The sequence below is a fragment of the Ptychodera flava genome (genome assembly GCF_041260155.1).
Source record: "Ptychodera flava strain L36383 chromosome 23 unlocalized genomic scaffold, AS_Pfla_20210202 Scaffold_24__1_contigs__length_23054250_pilon, whole genome shotgun sequence".
In the NCBI taxonomy this organism is placed as follows: Eukaryota; Metazoa; Hemichordata; class Enteropneusta; family Ptychoderidae; genus Ptychodera; species Ptychodera flava.
Window position 1 is genome coordinate 13,553,666 of NW_027248278.1, and position 22,650 is coordinate 13,576,315.

The window sequence follows — 22,650 nt, forward strand, 5'->3', positions numbered from 1 at the left end:
ACAACTTGTGACATGTGCACTTACTTGTGTGAACAAAACACAAATTCAGAAATGCCTCAGTCCAGCTTTGATAAAAATTGTATTCACTCGCAGACAGAGAAGAAAGTATTTCGTAAAAATTATCACGTAATGAATACAGTTAGTGAGTCAGAAATTACATACTATCCCACCGAGGAAATAAAACCTTCCAATCCTCGCGCATGCGTCAACCCGGGATATTTGTGTGGGACTTCAAAATACTTCGCCGGGTCGTCTGCCTAGCACCTGGTTTTATAAAACTTTGAGTGTTTTAGCACAATTCCTCGATACTTCCCGCGTTAGGATACGATACCCCGGACCCCACGGTTCCACTTTCAAAGTTCAAACGCACTCGCCCCTTTCTTTCGTCCTGCATCCAGCATAAGCTGTCGCGATTCATTCAAGTTCCAGGCCTTCGATAAATTTCGATAATATTTGTTGCTAGCCTCTGGCGTCCTGCGTGACCATGGCAGCTGCTGACTCGTTGACGCTGGTAAGCTACAAACTGTAAATGTTATAATCTACTATAACGGTAATTTTTGAATCTATAGTTACACTGTTTTCAGCATATGAGGTCGTCAAAGGACAACCCATACACAGTCTATTGCCAAACTTATCCTTCTATCACGACCGTTTGTCCAGTAATGTTGGAGGTAGCACACGATGTGTACCTCCATGCCTTAGTCCGAGTTGACATCCTATGTTCAAATTTATCCGCTACAGTCCAGAGGGTTCGTGGCACAAACGCTCATCATCTTCTAATGTATGACCTTGTACTTGCTATATTGCAGTTGTCAAGTTGTCCAGGACCAGTTGTCGTGACTGATTATATTGTGTCGATTGTTTCAATTGATGACACTGATACAATGTACATGTGGAGTGCATAATTTCAAATGAAATGTTCACATGCACAGTATCTGAAATCTTTGACAAAATATTTGAGCTGTCCATCAACCCCCCCCCCCCCCCCCCCCCCCCCCTGTTGACCCATCACTGGTGCATGGAAGGGACGGTGAGCTGTCACAACTCACTCTTTTTCTCAAGATCAAAAATTATGTTTAACTTTAAGTTCAAAGCTGCGTGGAGGTCGCTTGTACCTTCATGTACAAAGTTAGCAGAAGCAAAACAATTGCCATATTATTATTAGGAGCATAAAGTCTGAGTCAATTAACCCTTGTGTTTGGTATAAGAAGTAGTGGGCTTTTAAGTATGAGTTGGTGCTAATTATCTGTCTGTCACAGGCTGGTCTCAACTACTACTGCCGTGAGAAGTACTATCGTCACATGCAGAATGTAGCCTCGGAAAGTCTGAAGAAATATGGCAGTGATCCAGTATTGCTCTTCTTCAAAGCATACAGTCTGATACTGGAAGGCAAGTTTGATTTGTCTATGATGTAGAATTACAAACAGGACTAACAAAATTTTCAAGAGTGGCCATTTCATCTCCAAAACCTGTGAAATAATATTTCAATGTATGCCAAATTTTACTTCTACAGTTCTTTCTGCCATAGAGCCGTTGTCTGCAACGTTTACCATAATGGGACAATATTGCAGCTGTAAATTTAGTTACAATAATTTTCTTTCTTGTAGAGAACAACAACACAGTCTAATTTTGCTTTCCCCACAAAGAGATTCGAGGGTATAGCCACCACTGTCTTTTTGGAGCATCCTATTCATATGGTACATGTAGTAATCATACAAAAGAAATACATTTTCACAACAAAATAATTTGCATATCATATATAGATCTGAGCCATGTTTGCATTTGAAAAAGTTACTAATAAATGTCAACTACCGGTATACTGTTTGATACACAGATCGTATTCCTGAAGGTATGCGAGAGTTAGAGGCAATAAAAGACAAGCCAGAAGTGATGCTGTGTTCTATCATGGCTCTCATGTATGCACACAAACGATGTAAAACAGTAGGTAAGTAGTCAGGAACAAGCTTTCCATCACTTTTGGCAAGTCAGAGACTGAAGCTGTCTTCATTTTTGTAAAAATAACTATCAATAACTGATTAAGAGCTATTTTTGAATTAATGTAGAGGATAACATACAATTTATACTGGACATCCACATGACAAATTGCACGATCTCATTGAGTGTTACATTCAAACTGGCATTTTAATCCCACAGTTTTTCAAATCAAGTTCTTGTATTTTTTTTTCCTTTTCTGTTTTTGCATATTGTTTCTCAGTAACTTTCGATATCTAACCTTGTACAGACAACCCTTACTCAAGAGAATAATTACCATTTCTGTCACTCTAACTTCTCTTGCTGCAACACGGCAAAAAGTTTCAACACAGAATGTATCTAGTAGGAGACATAATATCTTGATTTTACAGCAACTTAAAACTTTCATGATTAAAATACAAATAAGCAGCACCATGTCTTTGATTTACAACTTGCAGACAAAGAAGCTGTCCAAGAGTTGGATGCTAAACTGAAAGAAGAGAGAAAACATGCAAGGGAAAAGGTAAACACTGAATTCATATCTGTTTGAAGGAAAAAAAGACTTTGACTACATGCATGTTTTCATATCATGACATTTTGTGTGAGTACCATATTTGATGGCTGCACGTGCGCGATATCGGACAACGCCTAAAATTCGGACAAATTTTGTGGTTGCATGTTTTAGTCTGAGCCATAAATTCATACAAATTAGTATGACTTTTAGCAGCCACTGTAAAACTAGCAGGTTTTATTTTCGTCATTTACTTGGAAAATGCAGACAAATATGTAATTAGAGAAAGAATGACGTCATTTGTGATCTATGCTGTTACTCTCAGTTATTTTCCTGATTTGCAGGCTCTGTACTTTGCTGGTTTGTTTCTATGGCACACTGGTCGACATGACAAAGCCAGGGAGTATGTTGATAGGATGTTGAAGATGTCCCCACAGGCAGCAGATGTAAGTAATCTCATTCCGTGTATCCATGGTTATGAACAAGACTGTAGTATGGTGGGCCCCAAATTTTTTTGTGTATCAGTGACCGTAGCCTGTTTTACTTTTAGTACATGTACAAATTACATTCATGACAATGTTTGTTGTGTTTCTGTACCGTGATACACTGAGATGCAGCAATTCAGTTTCATAAAGTCACCAAATAGAAAATAATGTGTATCATTTTCACAATGCTGCTAGCCATACTATTATTATAAAATTTCAGAAGCAATATTTATTTTTTCTCACTTTTAATTTGAATATTCGTAGATGATGTAATAACCCAAACAGAACAATTGTCTTATATCTAATTTAAAAACTTTAGCTGATTTCCGGGAAATTGTATGATACTATGAAGTAAAGAGTAAACTATTGAGAGTATAAAACAGTTTATGAACTGGATGACATTACCTGTTGATTATTAATATGTATAGACTACATGCTGTCAGAATTTACAAAGTTTTGTCAGCATGTGTATCATTCTAGCTTTCCTTAGGCATACAAAGGACATTAATAATTCAGTGCAAGTTACTGATTTACAGAGAGTATTCTCATCGAAATCTGTTTTTCATTTGCTAACATGTATGGGTATACCGGTACAGGTGCAAGTGTTGAAGTGAAACTTTTTTTTTCACTGCAGGGGTTGATACTGAGAGGTTGGATTGACCTGACTTGTGGAAGAGATGCCTACACAAAGAAAGCACAGAAATATTTCGATGATGCTTTGCAGTGAGTTTCAATACATTATTACTCATGCTTACTTGCAAGCAATTATGTTGAGTAACTGAGTGGCATTGTCTTTTTTGTTACGCAGTTTTACATCTTAGCTAGATGCCAATGTTTGACCGGGAAATTATTCCTCTTTCGTTGAATCTGCTTGTATGAAAAGTTTCTGAAGTCAGTGTCCAACTAAATCAAATTTAAACACTTGAAGCATTTCATCAAGTGATAGATCATGCATCAGTAAATACCGGTACATATGTTTTGAAATCAACCAACTGCACACTTGCAGAAAAGAGATAAGTCGTCTGTGCCGGTTGTCAGGAATCTTTCATGAACAGTGAATGAAAACATGCTTCCCTGAGGTTATGCTTCATTGTGGAATCATTATTCCGGCATTGTAAAATCTTATTATCCGATACATACTAGGATATCCGGGAAAGAAGTTGAGGCGTTGTTTGGGAAAGCTAGATACTTTGTGATACGGCACAACTACAGCGGCTCCTTGGAACTGATCAACCAGGCTGTCGTGGCTTATCCGGGATTCATGCCGGCACTCATTGAAAAGATGAGATTACAGCTAGCACTGCAGGATTGGGAACAAACCATGGAAACGTCACAGAGGTAAGACAACTATAATATCTCATCAAACGTGCATTTTGAGATCTAGAAAATTGGTTGAAACTTTGAGTGACATGCGCTGAAACTTTCTATATAATTATTGCTGAGAACCCTAAAGCTTACAAAGTCTGGATTCATTTTCAACCTTACAAGAAAGTTCAGTTTGAATTATCTTGACTCCGTAAAATCAGAAACTTTGAGTGGCATGCGCTGAAACTTTCTATATAATTACTGCTGAGAACCCTAAAGCTTACAAAGTCTGGATTCATTTTCAATCTTACAAGAAAGTTCAGTTTGAATTATCTTGACTCCGTAAAATCAGAAACTTTGAGTGGCATGCGCTGAAACGTTCTATATAATTATTGCTGAGAACCTTAAAGCTGACTAAGTCTGGATTCATTTTCAACCTTACAAGAAAGTTCAGTTTGAATTATCTTGACTCCGTAAAATCAAAACTCTTAACCTTTTCAAATGATGAAACACACATACTTTTTAATGCCCACTTTGAATCTCTGATTCAAAAAGTGTAAAGTCATCACAGGTTTTCTTTCACAAGTTCAAAGGAGTTGGATCCAAGTTTGTTTGTTAGCAAATTACTAACCTGTGTGTAGAAGGAAGGTAGAAGGCATGTCAGGGACAGATTAGGATCCACAATGTGTTTCAATTATTTGCAAGTGAACATCACCGCTCTGTTTGAGATCTCATGATCTCGTGTGTGTGTGTGTGTGTGTGAAAACAGAAAATATGATGTTGCCCAATACAGGTAACAAAAAGACGTTCAGCTATAGTTACCTTCCAATATCTGTAAATTTTAGAAATTTCATTTGTCACAAATCAGTCAAAATTTGCACAGTGACACCTTGATCGTTCATGTTCGTTACTTTCCTCAAAGGGCAAAAATTTTCTTGAGTATTAATTTCCATGCACTAATTCACATATTTTATATAAATTTATGACATAAAGTAATTAAAAGTACCATTTGTAAAACATAATATCATTTCATCTGTGATGTTTCAGAGCTTTGGCCCAAGACTCCCACTGTGCTGAGGCAATACGTCTGCAGATATTACATATGCTGTGTAGAGAAGGCAGCTATGATGAGGTTTGTAGCTCTACTATTGTAGTTTCCCGTTCAGAAATGTAATATGACACTCATAACAATAGGGTTAGTCCATTTGCTACATACACATGGGGGTAGAAATATTGTATTTGAATAACTGGCATACAAACATGCTAAGCCAAATGATGTAAATTAGCATAAGACCAATGTCAAGTTGGTCTACTTGGTTATGTTCAACCATTTCTTTGCATTTGTCATCACAAGAAACAACTTTTTTCATCATTGTCTGTTCATAACAACCTATACCTTAGCATTAATTACAGCTGATGAAACAAATGTCTTTGTGTATCACAGGCGGCAAATAAACTTGGTGAGTTAATTCAGCTGCTGGATAGATTTGAACCCAAGAATCCATGGTTGTATTTCAATATGTCTCAGGCGTTCTGCCGTGTGGTAAGTCAACAATTTTGTTACATTTTCTGCTGTATGTATTTTGTGGAGGGACTGTGATTATACTCAACATCTGCCTTTGAGAACTTGTACACAACATTATCTATTGACACATCTTGATCATAAACGTTCATATTACCAAAACTTGAAAAAATGTCCATGTCTTTGTGCCTTGCCACATTATTCAATTCTTTATTGAATACTCAAAATACAGATATTTTGTTTGAGAGAGTTTTACCAAGACACTTGGTCCAGGTCTGTCTACAGGACATGTATCAAGTGGCTAGGGGAGTACAAGGGCGCCATCTTGTGGTGAAGTAACCCAGCATCTTTTGTCTTTGGTGTTGTTGCTAAGCAAGTTCATACAATGTAACGATATAAAGTGATACAGTCAGCATTACTCATGTTGATCATTCCAAGTTCACCCCCCCCCCCCCCCCAATGTTTGCTGTCTGGTATTTACAGGTACACTAATAACAATAACCATCACAGTATTGACAGTGTATAGATTTTGCCTACAAGTGCAAAGACGGTCATCTCTATGATACATAATCCATTGCAGACCAGCTTGTGTGTTTTTGCTTCATGAAAAATCTGTGCACACAGTACATGCAAACTCAGAATATCAACGACTACCGGGGTATAAACTAACAAGCATTTGTACTTGTTACTGTCTTTGATTGGTATGAACCATCAAAGTTGTAACTCAAAAGTGCAGAATCTATCCTATGCTCTGACATCTGCATACACTAATACAATATACTGTCAGTGATGTGTGCGATTGTGAAGCAAATGTGAAATTTTTATCTGAATGACAAACATTTAAGTTTGTTCTGAATGAGAAATATTTAAATAATATACCACAGTCAGTAACGGTATAGTACCATGAGTGTGTATATGTCATGAACTTGTCAATATCAAGTGGTATGCCCAATGCTTAGGTGGTTTATTGCTAAAATACATCATTTAATATATTAAATCAAAATTCCAGCATGAAACATCAAAAGGGGAATTTTTCTCTAGGTGAGAGCTTGTGTCTGTTCCAACCATACTATATAGCGCATAAAAACCCTTTGAGTGCTTCAATTTTTCCCACTAAAATTTCACTGTAACATTTTACCAGGTGTTATGAATTTTTCTGTAATTTTTTGATAATTTTGGACCGAATCAACACAACCTTTCAATAGCTGAAATGTTTGACCAAAATTTTGGGAAAAATTTGAAAAAAATTTTCTAGATCTGAAAAAAGTTGCTGGCTTTGTTACATTCTATAAAGACAACAAAAGTTGACTTTGGCACTCAAAGGGTTAGTGCCACGACCGATCAGATTGCGGTATTTGTGTCATTAATATTCTTTGTTGACCCTACTACAGTGTGGAAGGAACACCCTGGTGTTGCAGCAGACATTCACGCTGATGGAGAGAGCCCTGGGATTGGATAATCTGAACTCAGAGTTTGCCACAGAGGCTGGCTATGAAATGCTACTGCAAGGCAAAGCTAGAGACGCCATGAAATGCTACAGAAATGCCATGAAACTGGATGAAACCAGTGTACCCGCTTTAACAGGTAAGATATGGCTCAGAATCGGATATAGGTGTTATTGTTTCTGGAAGATGCCTACCTACAAAATTATGGAACAGTCCTAAATAATGTCTGTTGTAACTGTGGGCATATTACACAGGGTTAACTTCACCTTCAAAACTCTGGCAACTTTGATGTTTGTAGAAATCACAAAAAAAAGGATTTAATATCGAGCAACTATTACAATATTGCGGTGCATATTTTTCAGTGTGATTAGACATGGATTTCTCTCTGTGATGTTTTGTCTCTTACTGGATAACCTAATCCTTTCACCCCCATCCCTATTTATGTGTCCAGCCATTCCATTGAAAACAATAGGAATATACCAATGTCTGATGAGGAGAAGGTAAAGGTGTTCTATTTTCATGTTTATAGGAATCATCAAATGTCAGTTGATAGAGGGACAGTTAGATGACGCAGAGCAACAGTTGGAGTTTCTCAATGAGATTCAACAATCCATCGGAAAATCATCTGTAAGTATCCATTGCTTACACTATAATACTATAAAAATTCCATTGTTTCAACATGTCCTCCTCTTCCAATAATGGTTCTACTCTGGAATCAAAAAAAGATATTGTGTATTCTACTGACTCGGTACTCCCAAGAGATCACATGATGGCGGTAGAAACAAACTCAAGTGTACAAACGCATATGGAAATACAAGTATTTCTGTGCATGATTGTGCACATGGATTTTTTGTAAAATGGTTCATTTGAACCTATCCGACCGCCTCTTTTGCAGATTTTTGTGTTCTTTAGGATCATTTATTCATACACCCATAAAGTCAGAGATTTATATTACTGCTATAAGTTGAATCAAGTTCACATGAAAAGTGTATAGTACGTTCAGTTTTACTTAAGGAAAACATGTTTGGTTTCTTCTTTCAACTTTCTCAATTAATAGGAGAAGATGAAAGAAATTTATTTTGTTGTGTTTCTATAAAAAAAAACGTAATAGAATCAAAACATTTTTAGCTATTCTCCCTTTAAACCAACTTATTTTGAAATAACCTGTACTGAGATTGGATGACCACCAGAGGGCGCCCTGTGAATGATCAAGTCTGTAGTTGCCTACCTTTTAAAATTTCTTTTCACAATTCGAATTGTTCTGACCAGGAACTGCTGTACCTGAGTGCAGTGTTGGCAAGAAAGCGAGGAAAAGCCGGTGAGGAAGTGACGCAGATGTTGAATGAAGCCATAGAGACACACTTTGGATCATTGAAGGGACTACCACTCAGTGTGCAATACTACCAACAGCTAAATCCAGATTTCCTCATTGAGATTGTCAACGAGTACCTGCTATTTGCACCGTCAACGGTAAGTGTTCACTCTCCAAAAATATCATAACCTAAATTTAAATAGTCATTTTTAAGCTATGCAAACCCATACAACAAGACAAGGGCTCACGGTCTTGGCTCTGAAATTAGAAAGCGGAAATTTGCCAGAGAAGTCCACATATTGTGATGCTATGGTGATACTTGTGGATGTGTATCACGCCGACATCTCTTATACCCATAAGCTTATAATATGAAAGGAAAAAAGCTTTTAGAAAACTCGGAATAGTTCAATTTAATGCTGATATTCTGAGAAATATATTGTAACCTTAATGAAAATTTATTTTCATTTTCTTGTTTCAAAGGAATCTTTGGTAAGTTATGACAGTCAGTGATCACAAAATAATAATTCTTCTTTTCATCTGACTAAACTTTATTTAAATTCTTATTCAGAGATTTGTATTTGTCTTGATTTAACAATTACAATCGATTATCTGTTCTGTCAATAGTGTGTAATGATAAAATGTATTGTTCTTCAGATATTTCTGTTTGGAAATTCTTTTAATCTTTCATTCTGTATATTTTCCTCATTTGTTTTTCGTGGCAACATACCATAGCTTGTAGAATTGTCATATGCAAATCTGTACATGTTACTGAGTAGAAATCATGACAGTCCGGTATCTTTTACCATTCTGAAACCATGACAACCAGTCGCCGTGACAAACATAGTTTTCTGTTGCCAGGGTGACTTTACCAAAGTTGTCATGGTGACTGTCGCTTTAGTTTCCATGGTGAATCTGCTGATAAGGTGTTGCCATGGTGAATCAGGGAGAATCATCCTAGAAACTTCACTTGTGTTGTCACGGTGACTCCATTTGGTAACCATAGTCAATCTTACAGTTGCTGTATGATAAGGTCATTTCACCACTGAGGGTTGCCAATGCAAATCTTCTGGTATTAACATCTGAATATCACTTGAGTATTTGTAAGTCTTGCTAATATTTACAAACAACTGACAATTTTAGAATGAATATCTTTCTAAATCCTTGTTTATATACAGAACTTTCCATAATTTAACGTTACAGTTGATAACATGAACATATTTTTTTATGCATTCAATGTTAAAAATCATCTGTAAAATATCTAACATATTATGATTATTTTATAAAAATGCAAAACAAAATGTAAAAAGCATACAAAGATTTAATGGATTTAAACTGAAGAGTGGTTTTTAAAAGTTATTGTATAGAATAGAAATATGGAACAATGTTGGTTTTTGAACAAATGCATAACATATTATGAAGTGAGTTTGCTATTCAAACTCAAAGGGACATACCGGTATGGATAGAAAAATACCTATTTTGAAAATACCTATTGCCAACAGTTGGATCTAAAGCCAAAACAAGCAACTCATCACAATTTTCTGTGAATTCATTCTAAAGATTTCATCAGCAATGTTTCTCTGTACCTGTATGATTAAAATAGTCGGGACTTAAATCTTTGCAGATTGGTGTATTGAGTTGAATGGAGTCTGGAATTACTTTTAACTTGCATCTGTCATCAGCAGACCTTTGAATATATACTTTGGACATGTGCGGTACAATGGTACTGGACAAATACTCTGGCCCAACAGTCATTAATTTTTAGGAATTTAAAATCAGAGTATTGAGAATACTCTGAGATCACATGGGATATTCAGTTTGAGCGTTCAAAAAATGCAGAGTTCAAAGGTCAATTTCACCTGTTGAAGGATTACTCCAGTCTGTGAATGGTCAGGCTTATGTTCATTGATTTTCAACGTTACTGCCTGCCTATAATTTTACCAATCTCTTATCACACTTGCCATCGGAGAACGATACAGTTACACTGTCACTCTTGAGAGGAATGTAAACGTCTTAGCCATCCCGTTTGACTTTTGTCCACTTGAACATAACTTGCCCTCTCACAGTATCAATAACAAAATTAGACAGAGATCACAAATAACTGTACATTACCAGGATACTGCCACCAGTCACATCATTATCTTATATTACAATTATCTATAGTCATTAGAATCATTCTATACCAACATTAAAATGTATGTGCATGTTCTTGTAAATATTATTTGCATGTTTCTATGTGATTTAGTTCATTATCAGTTATCAGTGTGGTTATCTGTGTCTCACATTAATCTAGCCTCTTATAGCATCTAATGTCTGTTGTTGGAACACTTCACTTATAGGTTAAAGGTTACAAGAAGCAATCCATACTTAGCTTTGTCAAATACATTTTGATCTAGGAAATGAAAGTAAATAGCTATGATAATGTATGGATTGATATCTCCTGTGACCTCTAACCCATAACCTTTAACACCATATGGATACCTCTACTCTGTGTCATAGTAAGGATGTGATGACCTGTTAACTTTAACCTTTAACCCAATGTGACATCCAACTCAAGGTAATCAAAGGTCATTTTCTACGAGCAGTCACATCATATCTCATACCCAAAAGTGCAAATGTAGAAAAAACTGAAAAATCTAATAATTTGAACTTTCAGCGAATAATTGAACACATGATTTCAAAATGTCATGCTTCTTTTAGCCCTTTCACCCTATCTTCATCTATAGCGGTCTAATTTCACCATTTAGTACAATAGAATTGGACCAAACCATTGTTGTGAAAGGGTTGAATTTGAACCTTGAGATGGGTGTCACATATCCAGAGTACTTTGTAATAACTGTCTGTGTTTGTTACATTTCATGTTTCACCGTGCACCACATAACAAATGACTTGGTTTGTTTTTACCATGGTAAATTTATCCCTATCTGCATGTTTACCAGCTGATACAGGTGAGAAATCAGTTACCCAACAAATATACTGTCACTTTTCACAAGCACAACTTTAATCATCATGTGGGGTTTTTTTGCCAACACTCCATATCACAAGCATTAATCTCAATATCATGCATTTTAGCACTCTTGCATGAAATGTGTGTTGTGTTGATCTAAAAATAACCAATATTGTTGCACTTTTCTGCTAATTAGTAATTATATTAATCACCATGCCTGTGTTAGTATCATAGGATGCAGCAGCTGTTAACTGAGCAGCTGTTAACAGCAGCTGTTAAGGGGAGGGGTTGTCATGTCTAAGACTGTGCGTATGGGACCCATACAACAAATCAGTTGACATGTACAGCATATACCAATATGCCTTGTGCATATAAACATTAAAATGGACACTCTGTACTGAAACTAGCAACTTCATATAGACAAAGGGATGCAAGCAAAATTTTTGGCAAAAGTCTTGCAGATCCAAGCTACAAAACTGCTGAACTTTGAACATGTATCAAAATGCTGAATTTGCTTTACATTTGCTGGACATTCGCAGATTTTTTGGAATAGGTAATGTTTATCAGCAAGGAATTCACGCAGCCCCCGACAAGACGACCCCTTCCCCCGTAATTGCTTATAGAATGTTGCCTTGAAATGCCTGCAGCTATTCAGTGACTGAATATTGCATTGCTGCACATTGCAAGAACAGTCACCTCTAAAAGAACTTGCTGACAAGATGATCCCGTTTGTGAAATAGGCTCATTTAGTCATCAGCTTCAACATGTGCTACCTGGAACAAATTCTACACAGGCAGCATATTTTTACTGGTTTTTGCTCCCAAACTCTTACAGTCACTGTAAAACTTTTATGAAAAATATGAAAAATTAATGTTGAACGTGCAAATCAACATTTCTTCCACAAGTTACATTTGAATTGACATATCATATCTTCAGTGCCCATCAATTGTTTGAAATGAATTTGCTAGCTGTTCAGGAACTTGAAGTTGAATTTGCAATACTTTATGGAATTATGGGCACAAGTGAGGTTTTAAGTAAATATAGCTTGGTTTGAAGAGAATTATGAAGCTGGCATGAAACTCATGTTAATTCTATGCTGCATGTGTTTATCACATTTTATATAAGCTGTGTCATCAAGCCAGAGTTGCTCTTCCATATAAATATATTCCATATATGGTAAAAAGATTCCATATATGGTAAATATATTCCATATATGCTAAAAAGATTCCATATATGCTAAAAGCGTTCATTGCTGCAATATCTGGTTGTAACTGATCATTCCTGATCAGCAAAATCAAGACCAGGCTTGTTGTTTTCACCGCTGTGGGCTGATCCATTTGTAGAAAGGGAAGAAGGCAATGTTGACATTTGAAAAAAATATCAATTATGAACTACCTATGATTTCACTCAGATATAATTCAGGCAAACTGACTGTCTTTATTCTAGAATCTTTCAACTTAATTTCACAGACACTACTTGACACATTTCAACCATCAGCCACTTGATATAGTATTTGAAAGTGGCAAGGAGCTCTAACCCAGGAGAATGTCAATAGGGGTCTCCCCATGACATACATCTAACCAATCACAATATCTGTTTCTAATGAATGTGACTTGCTTTACCAATCACAGAATGTGTCAGACTCTAATGCACCTGACAAAGCAATCACAAAATTTGTCCCCAGGGAACATTACTGATCTAACCTATGATACCTTAGAATCTACACCACTGCAACAGATTGGAGTGCACAAATTCTAATTACACCGTAACTAATATCAACATAGTGTATTCTTTCAATGGATTAGGAAAAAAGCAAAAAAAGCAAAAAAACCAAACATGTTCATTGTAGGAAAACTAATTCTACAGGACTACCAATTAAACATTTGTAGTTTGGGATTAGCCTCCGAGTGTGCTTGTCAGTCAGACAAGAGAACATATACCATAGGATAGACAATTAATGCTCTGCAACTTGTAAAAGAAATGCATTTAGGATTTACAATTTACACTATTGAGGAGCAACTTTTGATTATATTTTGTAACATTTAGTCATAGAAAGCCAGTAAAGTTTCAGTGTTTTTGCTAAGGTTTTGAAATGCTGGTAAATGATTGTGGAACCCTGGTAACATTGCTGCTGTCCCTGTATCTGATTGCCTTGATATACCAAGGGGAACCCTACCGGGGTACCGGCCTTAACAAAAACAATGAGTCGTCTGAGTTTGTTCATCTACTGTGTGGAGAAAGTTGAAATGCTCAATAATTTTGTCAGCAGAATCCATTGTGTATGGTACTACAATATGCAATGTTGTTGTTGACAAGTGAATTCTAGTCCGGAGTAAAATTGAGTTGTCAACAAAAACAATTGACAAAACTCACCTACAGATTTTGTTGGCAAGTCACGCACTAGGAAATTTGATGTCATATTCTTCAGAACAAGATGAAAATGACAGGAAATACTTCAAAAGTTACTTTAGCTTTCAATATAAGAAGAGTACATGCACGATTTTCAAACATGACACTATTCCTAAGAGAAAATATCTTTCGTTTTTCACAGCCCAATGTACAAGGTCAACCGGCAGCACCAATTCTGAAACGCTGTGCTATGGTGTTAGATCCACTGACAAAGTCCGTACCTGGATTGATGGATGGTTTGTACTTGCTTGGTAAAGTGAAATTTCTATCAGGGGACATTGATGCAGCTCAGGGTACACTTCAACACTGTCTGGACGTCAACCCAACTTTCTCCGACGCACATCTGTTGATGGCACAGGTAACTCTGAGTATTCTCGTTTTTTTCAACAAAATTTACACAAAGTTTGTTGTGAATCTGAGTTTTTCTTCTCATTTTTTTAAGAGTTTGGTTTTACTCCAAGTGACATATTTTGCATAACACTGGAACAATATCTCATTGTAATCTTCAAACCAAATAGTAAATTTGTGAGTTTCTGAAGAATAATCAGAGCCCAGGACTCAGTTATAATTACTAAGTCTTTTGATAATAAACTACTAAATAATATTAATTTATGAGACGTCAATATTGAATTATTGTCGCTAGTAGCTAAATGATCCAACAAAGATAAGTGAGCAATATTCTGCTATGTTTCACACTGCAACAAACAATGAGCAAAATATTAATAATAGGAAATATTGTTGTGTTAGTAAAAATTCCTACACAAATGCATTTCGTATATGGTGTTAAAAAAGCTTGTGGCGTGACATGCTGAATTCATTTCTGAAATGTTTTGTTTATTTATTTGATAATGTTTTCCCGAACAGATTCACTGCCACCTTGGTAATTTCAAACAAGCGTCACAGTCACTGGAACAAGGCCTGAGTTACAATTTTGAGGTGAGTCATGTGACCAGCCACCCACCATTCCATGTCTATGTATCTGTACAAACAGTGTCAGTTGAAATACTTCCATACTGACAGGTATTCATTCAAATAGTGTGTGGATTTCTATTTACTAATAGTAAATTTTTTGCATTTTACTCCAATTAAAGAAAACATTGTTAAACTTTTGTCATGTTGCTAAATGTTCTTGAATCAATATTCAATCAATATTCAATGTGTTTAACAGGAGTTAAGGATTCTTAAAAAATATACAGGACAATTTTTTTTAAGGGAGGGAGGTCATTACTATACTGGTACCAAAGTACAAATAAATAAATACCACTTTCGTTTCCCCTACATTCAGGTTCGTGAGGCACCTTTGTATCACCTGATCAAAGCCAGAATACAGAAAAGGAAAGGTGATATTGAAGACTCTGTGAAAACATTACAGACAGCCATGACACTACCAGGGATTAAAAGACCCAGTGAGTTACAATGTAATCACTCAATGTGCAAATCAAGTTGTACATTCCAGCTGTTAGTATTCTGTATGCGAAACCCAAATTCCATGACATCACCGATTTCAACAGAAACACTATGACAAGTGATTTCTTTCATTCATGACCAGCTAACAATCAATGACAATGTTTAGCTCCCATTTGCCTCATGTATGGTACATGGCAATAGTGTGTACAGTATGTATTCTGTATGTCTGTATGTCCGTCCATTGCAACAACTTGAAAACTGCAGATATATTCTTTACCTTTCAGCTCATCCTGGTTCAGCTAAGAAGGCCAAGAGTCAAATCAGTACCAATGACAGAGTGTCAGTGTTTTTAGAACTGGCTGATGCTTTCAGACAACTTGATAGACAGGTATGTCGTAAAACAAATTCAAAATTACTGATAAGAAAAGCAATTAATCATCACTTGTGATTCTGTTTTGTCTGTACGTGGTTAACTACATGCTAACTTCAAGGAATCTTTGTCACAAAATTTATATCCTGGACTCATTTAGATAAGGTTTGTTACAGTACTCTTTGCCCACATTTTCGAAAACTTTGTCATCTGTTTGGGACTAAACATACATGAATATAAATGTGAACATCGCAATCAGCCTTGCCATAATTTGAAAGAGTTATCTACTCAACAATTTGATTATGTATCAATGGCCATTTTACATGTACTTAGCCTGAAGCAGCCAAGGTGATGCAAGATGCCATCAATGAATTTACGGGAACAGCTGAGGAAGTACGCATCACCATTGCCAATGCCGACCTGGCACTACAACGTGGTGATGTGGAACTGGCCCTGGGAATGTTACGGAACATCACTCCGGACCAAGCCTACTACGTGGAAGCCAAGGAAAAAATGGCAGACATCTACTTGAACTACCGGAAAGATAAACGTCTCTATGCCAGCTGTTATAGGTAGGTTTAACCCTTTGAGCGCCAAAGTCAATTTTTGTCACCTTTAGAAAATATACCCGGGTCAATTTTTTTCAGATTTTTGTCAAAATTTTGATAACAAACTGTACCCAATGAAATGTGATGTCTGTTTGGTCCAAAATTATCAAAAAATTACTGAAAAATTCATAAAAATTGGTAAAAATGTTGTACTAAAATTTTGTTGGGAACAATTACAGCACTCAAAGGGTGAAGAGTACTCCTTCAAAATCAAATATGCATAACATACTTCAGTGATTCTCTGGAACACCACATAGGTCCCATTGGACAGTATTTAGGGAACCAGACTCACTGTCAGAGTATGAACAAATGAATCGACACAAGCAGCAGATCAGAGAAGTATTAGGAAAATTTGATTGTTTGTACATATATGTCCTAGTGGTACATTCTACCTTAACCCTTAGAGTGCTGTAATTTTTCCCACCAAAATTTTTGTGCTACATTTTACCAATTTTTCTGATATTTTCATTAATTTTTTTGACAATTTTGGTTCAAATGGACATAGTATTTTATTGGCTACAGTATTTGATCAAAATTTTTATAAAAATCTGAAATATTTATATAGACGACAAAATTTTGACTTAGGCACTCAAAGGTTTAAAACATGTTCATGCTCAATTTCCTGTTAATTGTCCACACTCATCATTGACAACAACTGCTTTAGACCAAACCATGTAGCCAAAGGGTTAAACTCAGTATTTGTGGTGTGTTTTCAGAGAGTTGGTGGATAAGCATCAAAGCCCACACACGTCACTGTTACTTGGCGATGCATACATGAGTATCCAGGAACCAGAGAAAGCTATTGAAGTGTATGAGACGGCCCTGAAGAGAAATCCACGTGACTCAGCCCTGGCCAGCAAGATTGGCAAAGCATTGGTGAAGACACACAACTATGGCAAGGTGAGAATTCAAAAATATCATATGCCTATTCAGGTGACCCCACTATTCTTCTGTCTTATTGATGAGTTTTACTCAAATTGTCAGTTTCTTTCATATGTCGTAAGTAAAAACCTATATGTGTACAGAGGTTACGACAAGATTTGTTTTTTTAGATCAAGATATCATGTTTATGATAAAGAAGTACGGATTTTATATGGTAGTAGTCATTTTAGAGATTGTACACAAAGACATGGTACCCACATCACTTGCCATTCATCAAATACGTATCGTTTATTATCAGCAATTATTATTACATCATTGACTCTACATTCCTGAGCACAAAGTAGCGATTGCAGTACTGGCACATTGTTTACACAAAGTACATGACTTTGTACACTCAACAAAATCAAAATAACATTATTTACGGTACACTAGCTTAGGGAAACTTCAAGTGAACAACATCGGTACTTCCTCTGTTCATTGATACTGCATTTGTATATACAATGTATCATTGACATTACCAGTACATTACTGATGATACCACTATATTATTGAACATACCGTACGTTATTGACCTTACTTTCATACTAGTACAATATTTACACTGATGAAACTTCATCACAACACCATCGATACTGTCGCTGTTCATTGCCACCACTTTACTGACAATGCATTGTCAACACTACACTATTGACCACACCAGTACATCATTTACACTGGTGTAACTTCATCATAACACCATTGATATTGTCTCTGGTCATTGACACAACATTACTGACAATGCATTGTCAACACTACATTATTGGTCACACCAGTGCATCATTGACAGTACAATAAATGATTGCTGTATTCATTGACAGGCCATAAATTACTATGAAGCAGCTTTGAAGACTGGCAGTCAGAATTTCCTACGCTATGATCTAGCTGAGTTGTTACTTAAACTCAGACAGTATGACAAAGCAGAGAGAACTCTGAAAGCAGTCTTGGACAGAGAGCAAGGTAAGTACATTAAACTCTATGACAGCCAAAATAAATTTTTGTCGCATTTATAAAATGTAACAGACACACACTTTTTTCAGATTTTCCCCAAAATTTTGATCTAAACCTGTAGCCAATGGAAAGTGATGTCCATTTGGTCCAAAATTATTAAAAAATTTCCGAAAAATTCATAAAAAATTGGAAAACTGATGCGCAGAAAGTTTGGTTGGACATATTATAGCACTCTAACACTTGTTAGAGATGACATTTGGAAACAGAAACAGCGTAAATGTACTAATTTGACAACAATTCATTTCAATGTATATTTTTGACATGGGTTGAATGTACAAAGGTATACAAAAGTTGTATGGTTCTGTACGCAGTAGAAATACATGAATTTGTTATTGTCAGGAATAAGTTTCTACAGTAATCATACAAGCATGTTGTTTGATAAAACAAACATACTTCCTGTAATATACCCTTTGTTTCTGAACTTTCTAACTTAAACTCAATCTGAACAGACAGATAGAATGTATATAATACATGTATTACATGTACATTCAATTAAAAAACAAATTAAAATATAAATTTGTGTAAATTACTCTTTTATCATCGTAGGGAAAGTGAAAATGTCTGTGCCATTGAGTGTACCGTACAAGGATCTACAGAAATACATCCATAGTTATTTGAATGCAAAGAAAATTATAGTCATTGTGTAGTATTGAATTTTGAGGACAGGTACAGTGAATGTAAAATTGACATTCATCAATTTTATTGTTTCTGCAGCCAAAGACTTGGCATCTATGATGGAAGAGACGAGATGTCTGGTGTTACTATCTAAGGTATATCATAAATGTGGTAAACTCAATGATTGTATGCTGTCTCTGAACAATGCAAGGGATGTACAGGCCAGGTAGGTATCTCTGTGATTTCTGGTCCAGGACAGTCACCCCCTGAACAATGCAAGGGATGTCCAACCTATAAGTAGGTAACTCTGTGATTTCTGGTCTAGGACGGTCACCCCCTGAACAGTGACCTATAGGACACTTAACCCCAATCTTATCTGTAACCCCAGCCTCAATGATGGATTGAAAATATCCATGTGGTTAATATCCAGTTGGTAACATACACTGTACCCTGAGTAGGTTAAAGGTTCACTTATGTTATTCTAGGACACTGAGCCTGATGGACAGTTGCCCACCGGACACTTATCATACCCTACCTATAACCCCAACCATCAGCTGGTATTGTTCAGGTGATAAATGTTCCAGGCAGCTGCCCCGATACATAAAGTGTCATACTTTGGACATCTGTACACCATTTCGCTACATACTGTCACAGAGTATCAAATTTTGATTTAATTTGCAAACAAAAAAAATTAAATTTAGGCACTTATTTGACTGCATTTCGAAATATACCCCCGGTGTATATACTAGGATTAATATTCTAGTATGTCACACTTGTAGTGTAATAACATATGTGATAAACAGTAAAAGTTTTTATTGTTTATAAAATGACCGTTGTTCCAGTCGATGTTAATATTTTGGTTTTGCTTGTTGAACTGTAGAAGTTACAGCGCAGGATTTCTGAAGATTGCATGCCATATTACAATGGTTTACATACCATTTCTTCATGAATGTGCCCCCAGAGTCATGGTGATGCATAAAACACTTATTTTTCATGTGTCTAGACTTTTCGCTCACAAAAAAAAAATCAGCCAACTGTGTTGTCAAGAAAAGCGCCCTCTATGTCATGTTTTGTATTTCCTTTCTGTTGATGCTCATTGATACTGGCAAATATGTGTATGAGGGTAATTGGAAAGTGTGTGTTGGTCAGTTTGCATCATTTAAACATTTGTTGGTTTGTTGACAGGGTTTTGAAAAGAGTTCAGATGGAACAACCTGATGCGGTACCAGCTCAGAAAGCACTGGCCACTAGGTAAGCATATAGGTTTATCTGACCTTCACCTCAGTGAAAGGTATTTTTGTTTTCATTATGTTGGTGTGCAAAAAGAGAACAGTTCCCAAAACGTGTAATTTTGACATCACAGAACTTGTCATAGTAAAATTTCAACAACCAAATACACATCTGTGGCTAAAGTATTGCAGATCCTCCAAATATGTTACTTGCAAAATATCTGCCCTGCCAATATCTGCAAATATCGCCCTCAGCAATATTCAATAACTGCACTGGGCGATATGATTCTTTATTGCCTTCCTTTGTATGCAGCATATGTGTGGAAATGGCCAAACATTCAACTGAGCAGAGGGACTACGAGAGAGCCATCAAACTGTACAAAGAAGCCTTGGTGTACAGCGATACAGACGGCAAAGCCATGCTGGAACTGGCCAGATTGTATCTGCAGCAAGATGATCTCGATTCTTGTCAACATCAACTGATGCAATTGTTGCAGTCAGAGAAAGAGAATGATGCAGCTACTGTGGTAAGTCAATATTGGAAAATAAAATCCTTTGTGAAAATGAAATCGTAGACTTATCACAATATACCGCAGCCAAGAACTCCTATGCTACAGGACACAGCCATAGGAATCTAATGGACGTTTGCAGGTTATCATGGGTAATTTTGAGCTCAGTCCAATATGCATCCTATTGACCTGTAGAAATCCTGTTGCAGTCCTGTGGTATAGTTTCTAGTCCGATAATTATTCTATAAGATTCCTATATAGATATGAACATACTGCAGTCATAATTGTCATACATTGTATTGAATTATTTGATGTTTAAAACATACAAAAAGAGCCCAGATTCCAACAGAATTCAAAGCTTAAGGTTTTTAGAGAAAAGAGGGGACCGGTTGATTTGTGTCATGTCTGTACCTTTATGTTCATATCGTATAGTTTTTACCCAAGAACAGCTGTTACAAACGCTTGTCTTTTCTCTTCTAACGCAGATGTTGGCAGATTTGATGTTCCGGAAAGGTGACTATGACCAGGCAATATTTCACTTCCAACAGCTGTTGGAGAGGTCACCAGGTAAGTCAATAAATTAAATATTGACCTCTTATAGTACACAGTGCATAGTATATTAGTCCTTTGGGCCTTTGGCCCAAAGTACTAATGTGATGACGCGGCCTCTGTTGTTGCATACAGTGGGCCGTATGCTGTGGACGCAGGTATCTCAGAAACGCTTCAGTAACTTTTTCTGAAATTTGGTCTAGTGGTCACTTTGGCATGTATCTCAAACGGTCTTTTTTCTTTTTTTGATTGAATCATTTTAAAGTCACTTTTTTAGCTTTTTTGTGAAAACCACTATTTTCAATTTTTCCTCAAAACCACTGATTTGATTATTGTGATATTTGGCATGGGTGTTCGTATAGTTGAAATGCCGTCAGAAATGTTCAAAATTTGGTGATACATGCCTTGTATTATTTTTAAACAATATTTTTATCCATTTTTATTTTATATTTACTTGATTTTGACTCGCTTTCGTTAAAGCTACCGTCTGCGCATGCGCACAACTCTATGACAAAATCTGAGTTGAAGAATCGAATCGGACGCCATCTTGTTTCTCGGTCTGGGAACAGTTTTTACTTTGTGAACGTTTCACTGTGTATTTTAACATGTTCTATAGTTATGAAGTTGACAGTGATGCACTTTTACGGCTGTCGTGTATTTTTTGGTACGAAAGGTGCCTTTGATCGACTGAAGAATGATGGTACCGGCAGGCATATCAGAGGAAGTAATCCACTGGCCCGCATAGGTCAGGGACTCACTTAGGGGAGAACCACTTGATTTCTCGGGGGGGAGGTATGGAGGATTTTGAGAAAAAAAATTGTCACCAGGTGAAATAAAGAAAAAAATAAGCCTGTAATGGCTTGAGAAAAAAAAATTCTCATAACAGACAGAAATAAAAAGGAATTGTCACAATGCAGTTGAAATGAGCAAAATTTTGGAAACTTCATTCTCATGTGTTCTTTGCTAGCATGCTGCCATAGGCAGCGCAAATGTTTTTACCAAAAGCAATTCTCATGTGTTTTTTTTCCAGCACTTATGATATAAGCATTCACTACTTTACACCTCAGTGCACTTGTGTTTTCCTTCCCTTTTCTGACCCAAGAAATCATATTTCAGGATTTCTGTTGCAATATCTCAATGGTACAGGCAATATCTAGATGGGACTATTTGACTTCTGTACATTGTGAAATTTAAAACACAAGACATGAGTCAATGAACTAGTGTAAAAACCAATATATTATTCTCTCAACATAAATATATTAGAAAGATTACAAGTTGTCAAAGAAAAATTGAGGAACAACAAATATAATGAAATACAATGTGTGAGCCTTGTTTCTCTGACCACAAAAGATAACATCTCCCCTGAGAACTTAAAAGGAATTGACTGTTATAAAGAAAAGCAGGTATAGTACTGATCACTGTTGATTTGCCAAAAAAGTTCTATAATTTAAAGTTGTATATATACTAGACTTTCCATTTGTTTTCATTCGTTGGAATGTAAAATGAATATATAAAACCATCCTGTGATAT

At 36.2% G+C, this 22,650-nt stretch overlaps 1 protein-coding gene across 1 annotated transcript in view; it reads left to right on the forward strand.

Moving 5' to 3' along the window:
• Positions 1-225: 225 nt before the first annotated feature.
• Positions 226-22,650, forward strand: part of LOC139124522 (tetratricopeptide repeat protein 21B-like) — a 36,291-nt gene continuing 13,866 nt past the window's right edge. The window contains exons 1-23 of the mRNA XM_070690662.1: positions 226-511; positions 1,260-1,389; positions 1,835-1,945; positions 2,430-2,494; positions 2,827-2,928; positions 3,602-3,690; positions 4,111-4,305; positions 5,320-5,404; positions 5,717-5,815; positions 7,186-7,378; positions 7,769-7,866; positions 8,509-8,709; positions 14,047-14,262; positions 14,769-14,840; positions 15,190-15,310; positions 15,596-15,699; positions 16,015-16,253; positions 17,006-17,189; positions 18,029-18,167; positions 18,933-19,059; positions 20,019-20,084; positions 20,376-20,589; positions 21,057-21,138. Coding sequence (XP_070546763.1) covers positions 485-511; positions 1,260-1,389; positions 1,835-1,945; positions 2,430-2,494; positions 2,827-2,928; positions 3,602-3,690; positions 4,111-4,305; positions 5,320-5,404; positions 5,717-5,815; positions 7,186-7,378; positions 7,769-7,866; positions 8,509-8,709; positions 14,047-14,262; positions 14,769-14,840; positions 15,190-15,310; positions 15,596-15,699; positions 16,015-16,253; positions 17,006-17,189; positions 18,029-18,167; positions 18,933-19,059; positions 20,019-20,084; positions 20,376-20,589; positions 21,057-21,138 — 2,959 coding nt within the window. The 5' untranslated portion in view covers positions 226-484. The remainder of the gene's footprint in view (positions 512-1,259; positions 1,390-1,834; positions 1,946-2,429; positions 2,495-2,826; positions 2,929-3,601; positions 3,691-4,110; positions 4,306-5,319; positions 5,405-5,716; positions 5,816-7,185; positions 7,379-7,768; positions 7,867-8,508; positions 8,710-14,046; positions 14,263-14,768; positions 14,841-15,189; positions 15,311-15,595; positions 15,700-16,014; positions 16,254-17,005; positions 17,190-18,028; positions 18,168-18,932; positions 19,060-20,018; positions 20,085-20,375; positions 20,590-21,056; positions 21,139-22,650) is intronic.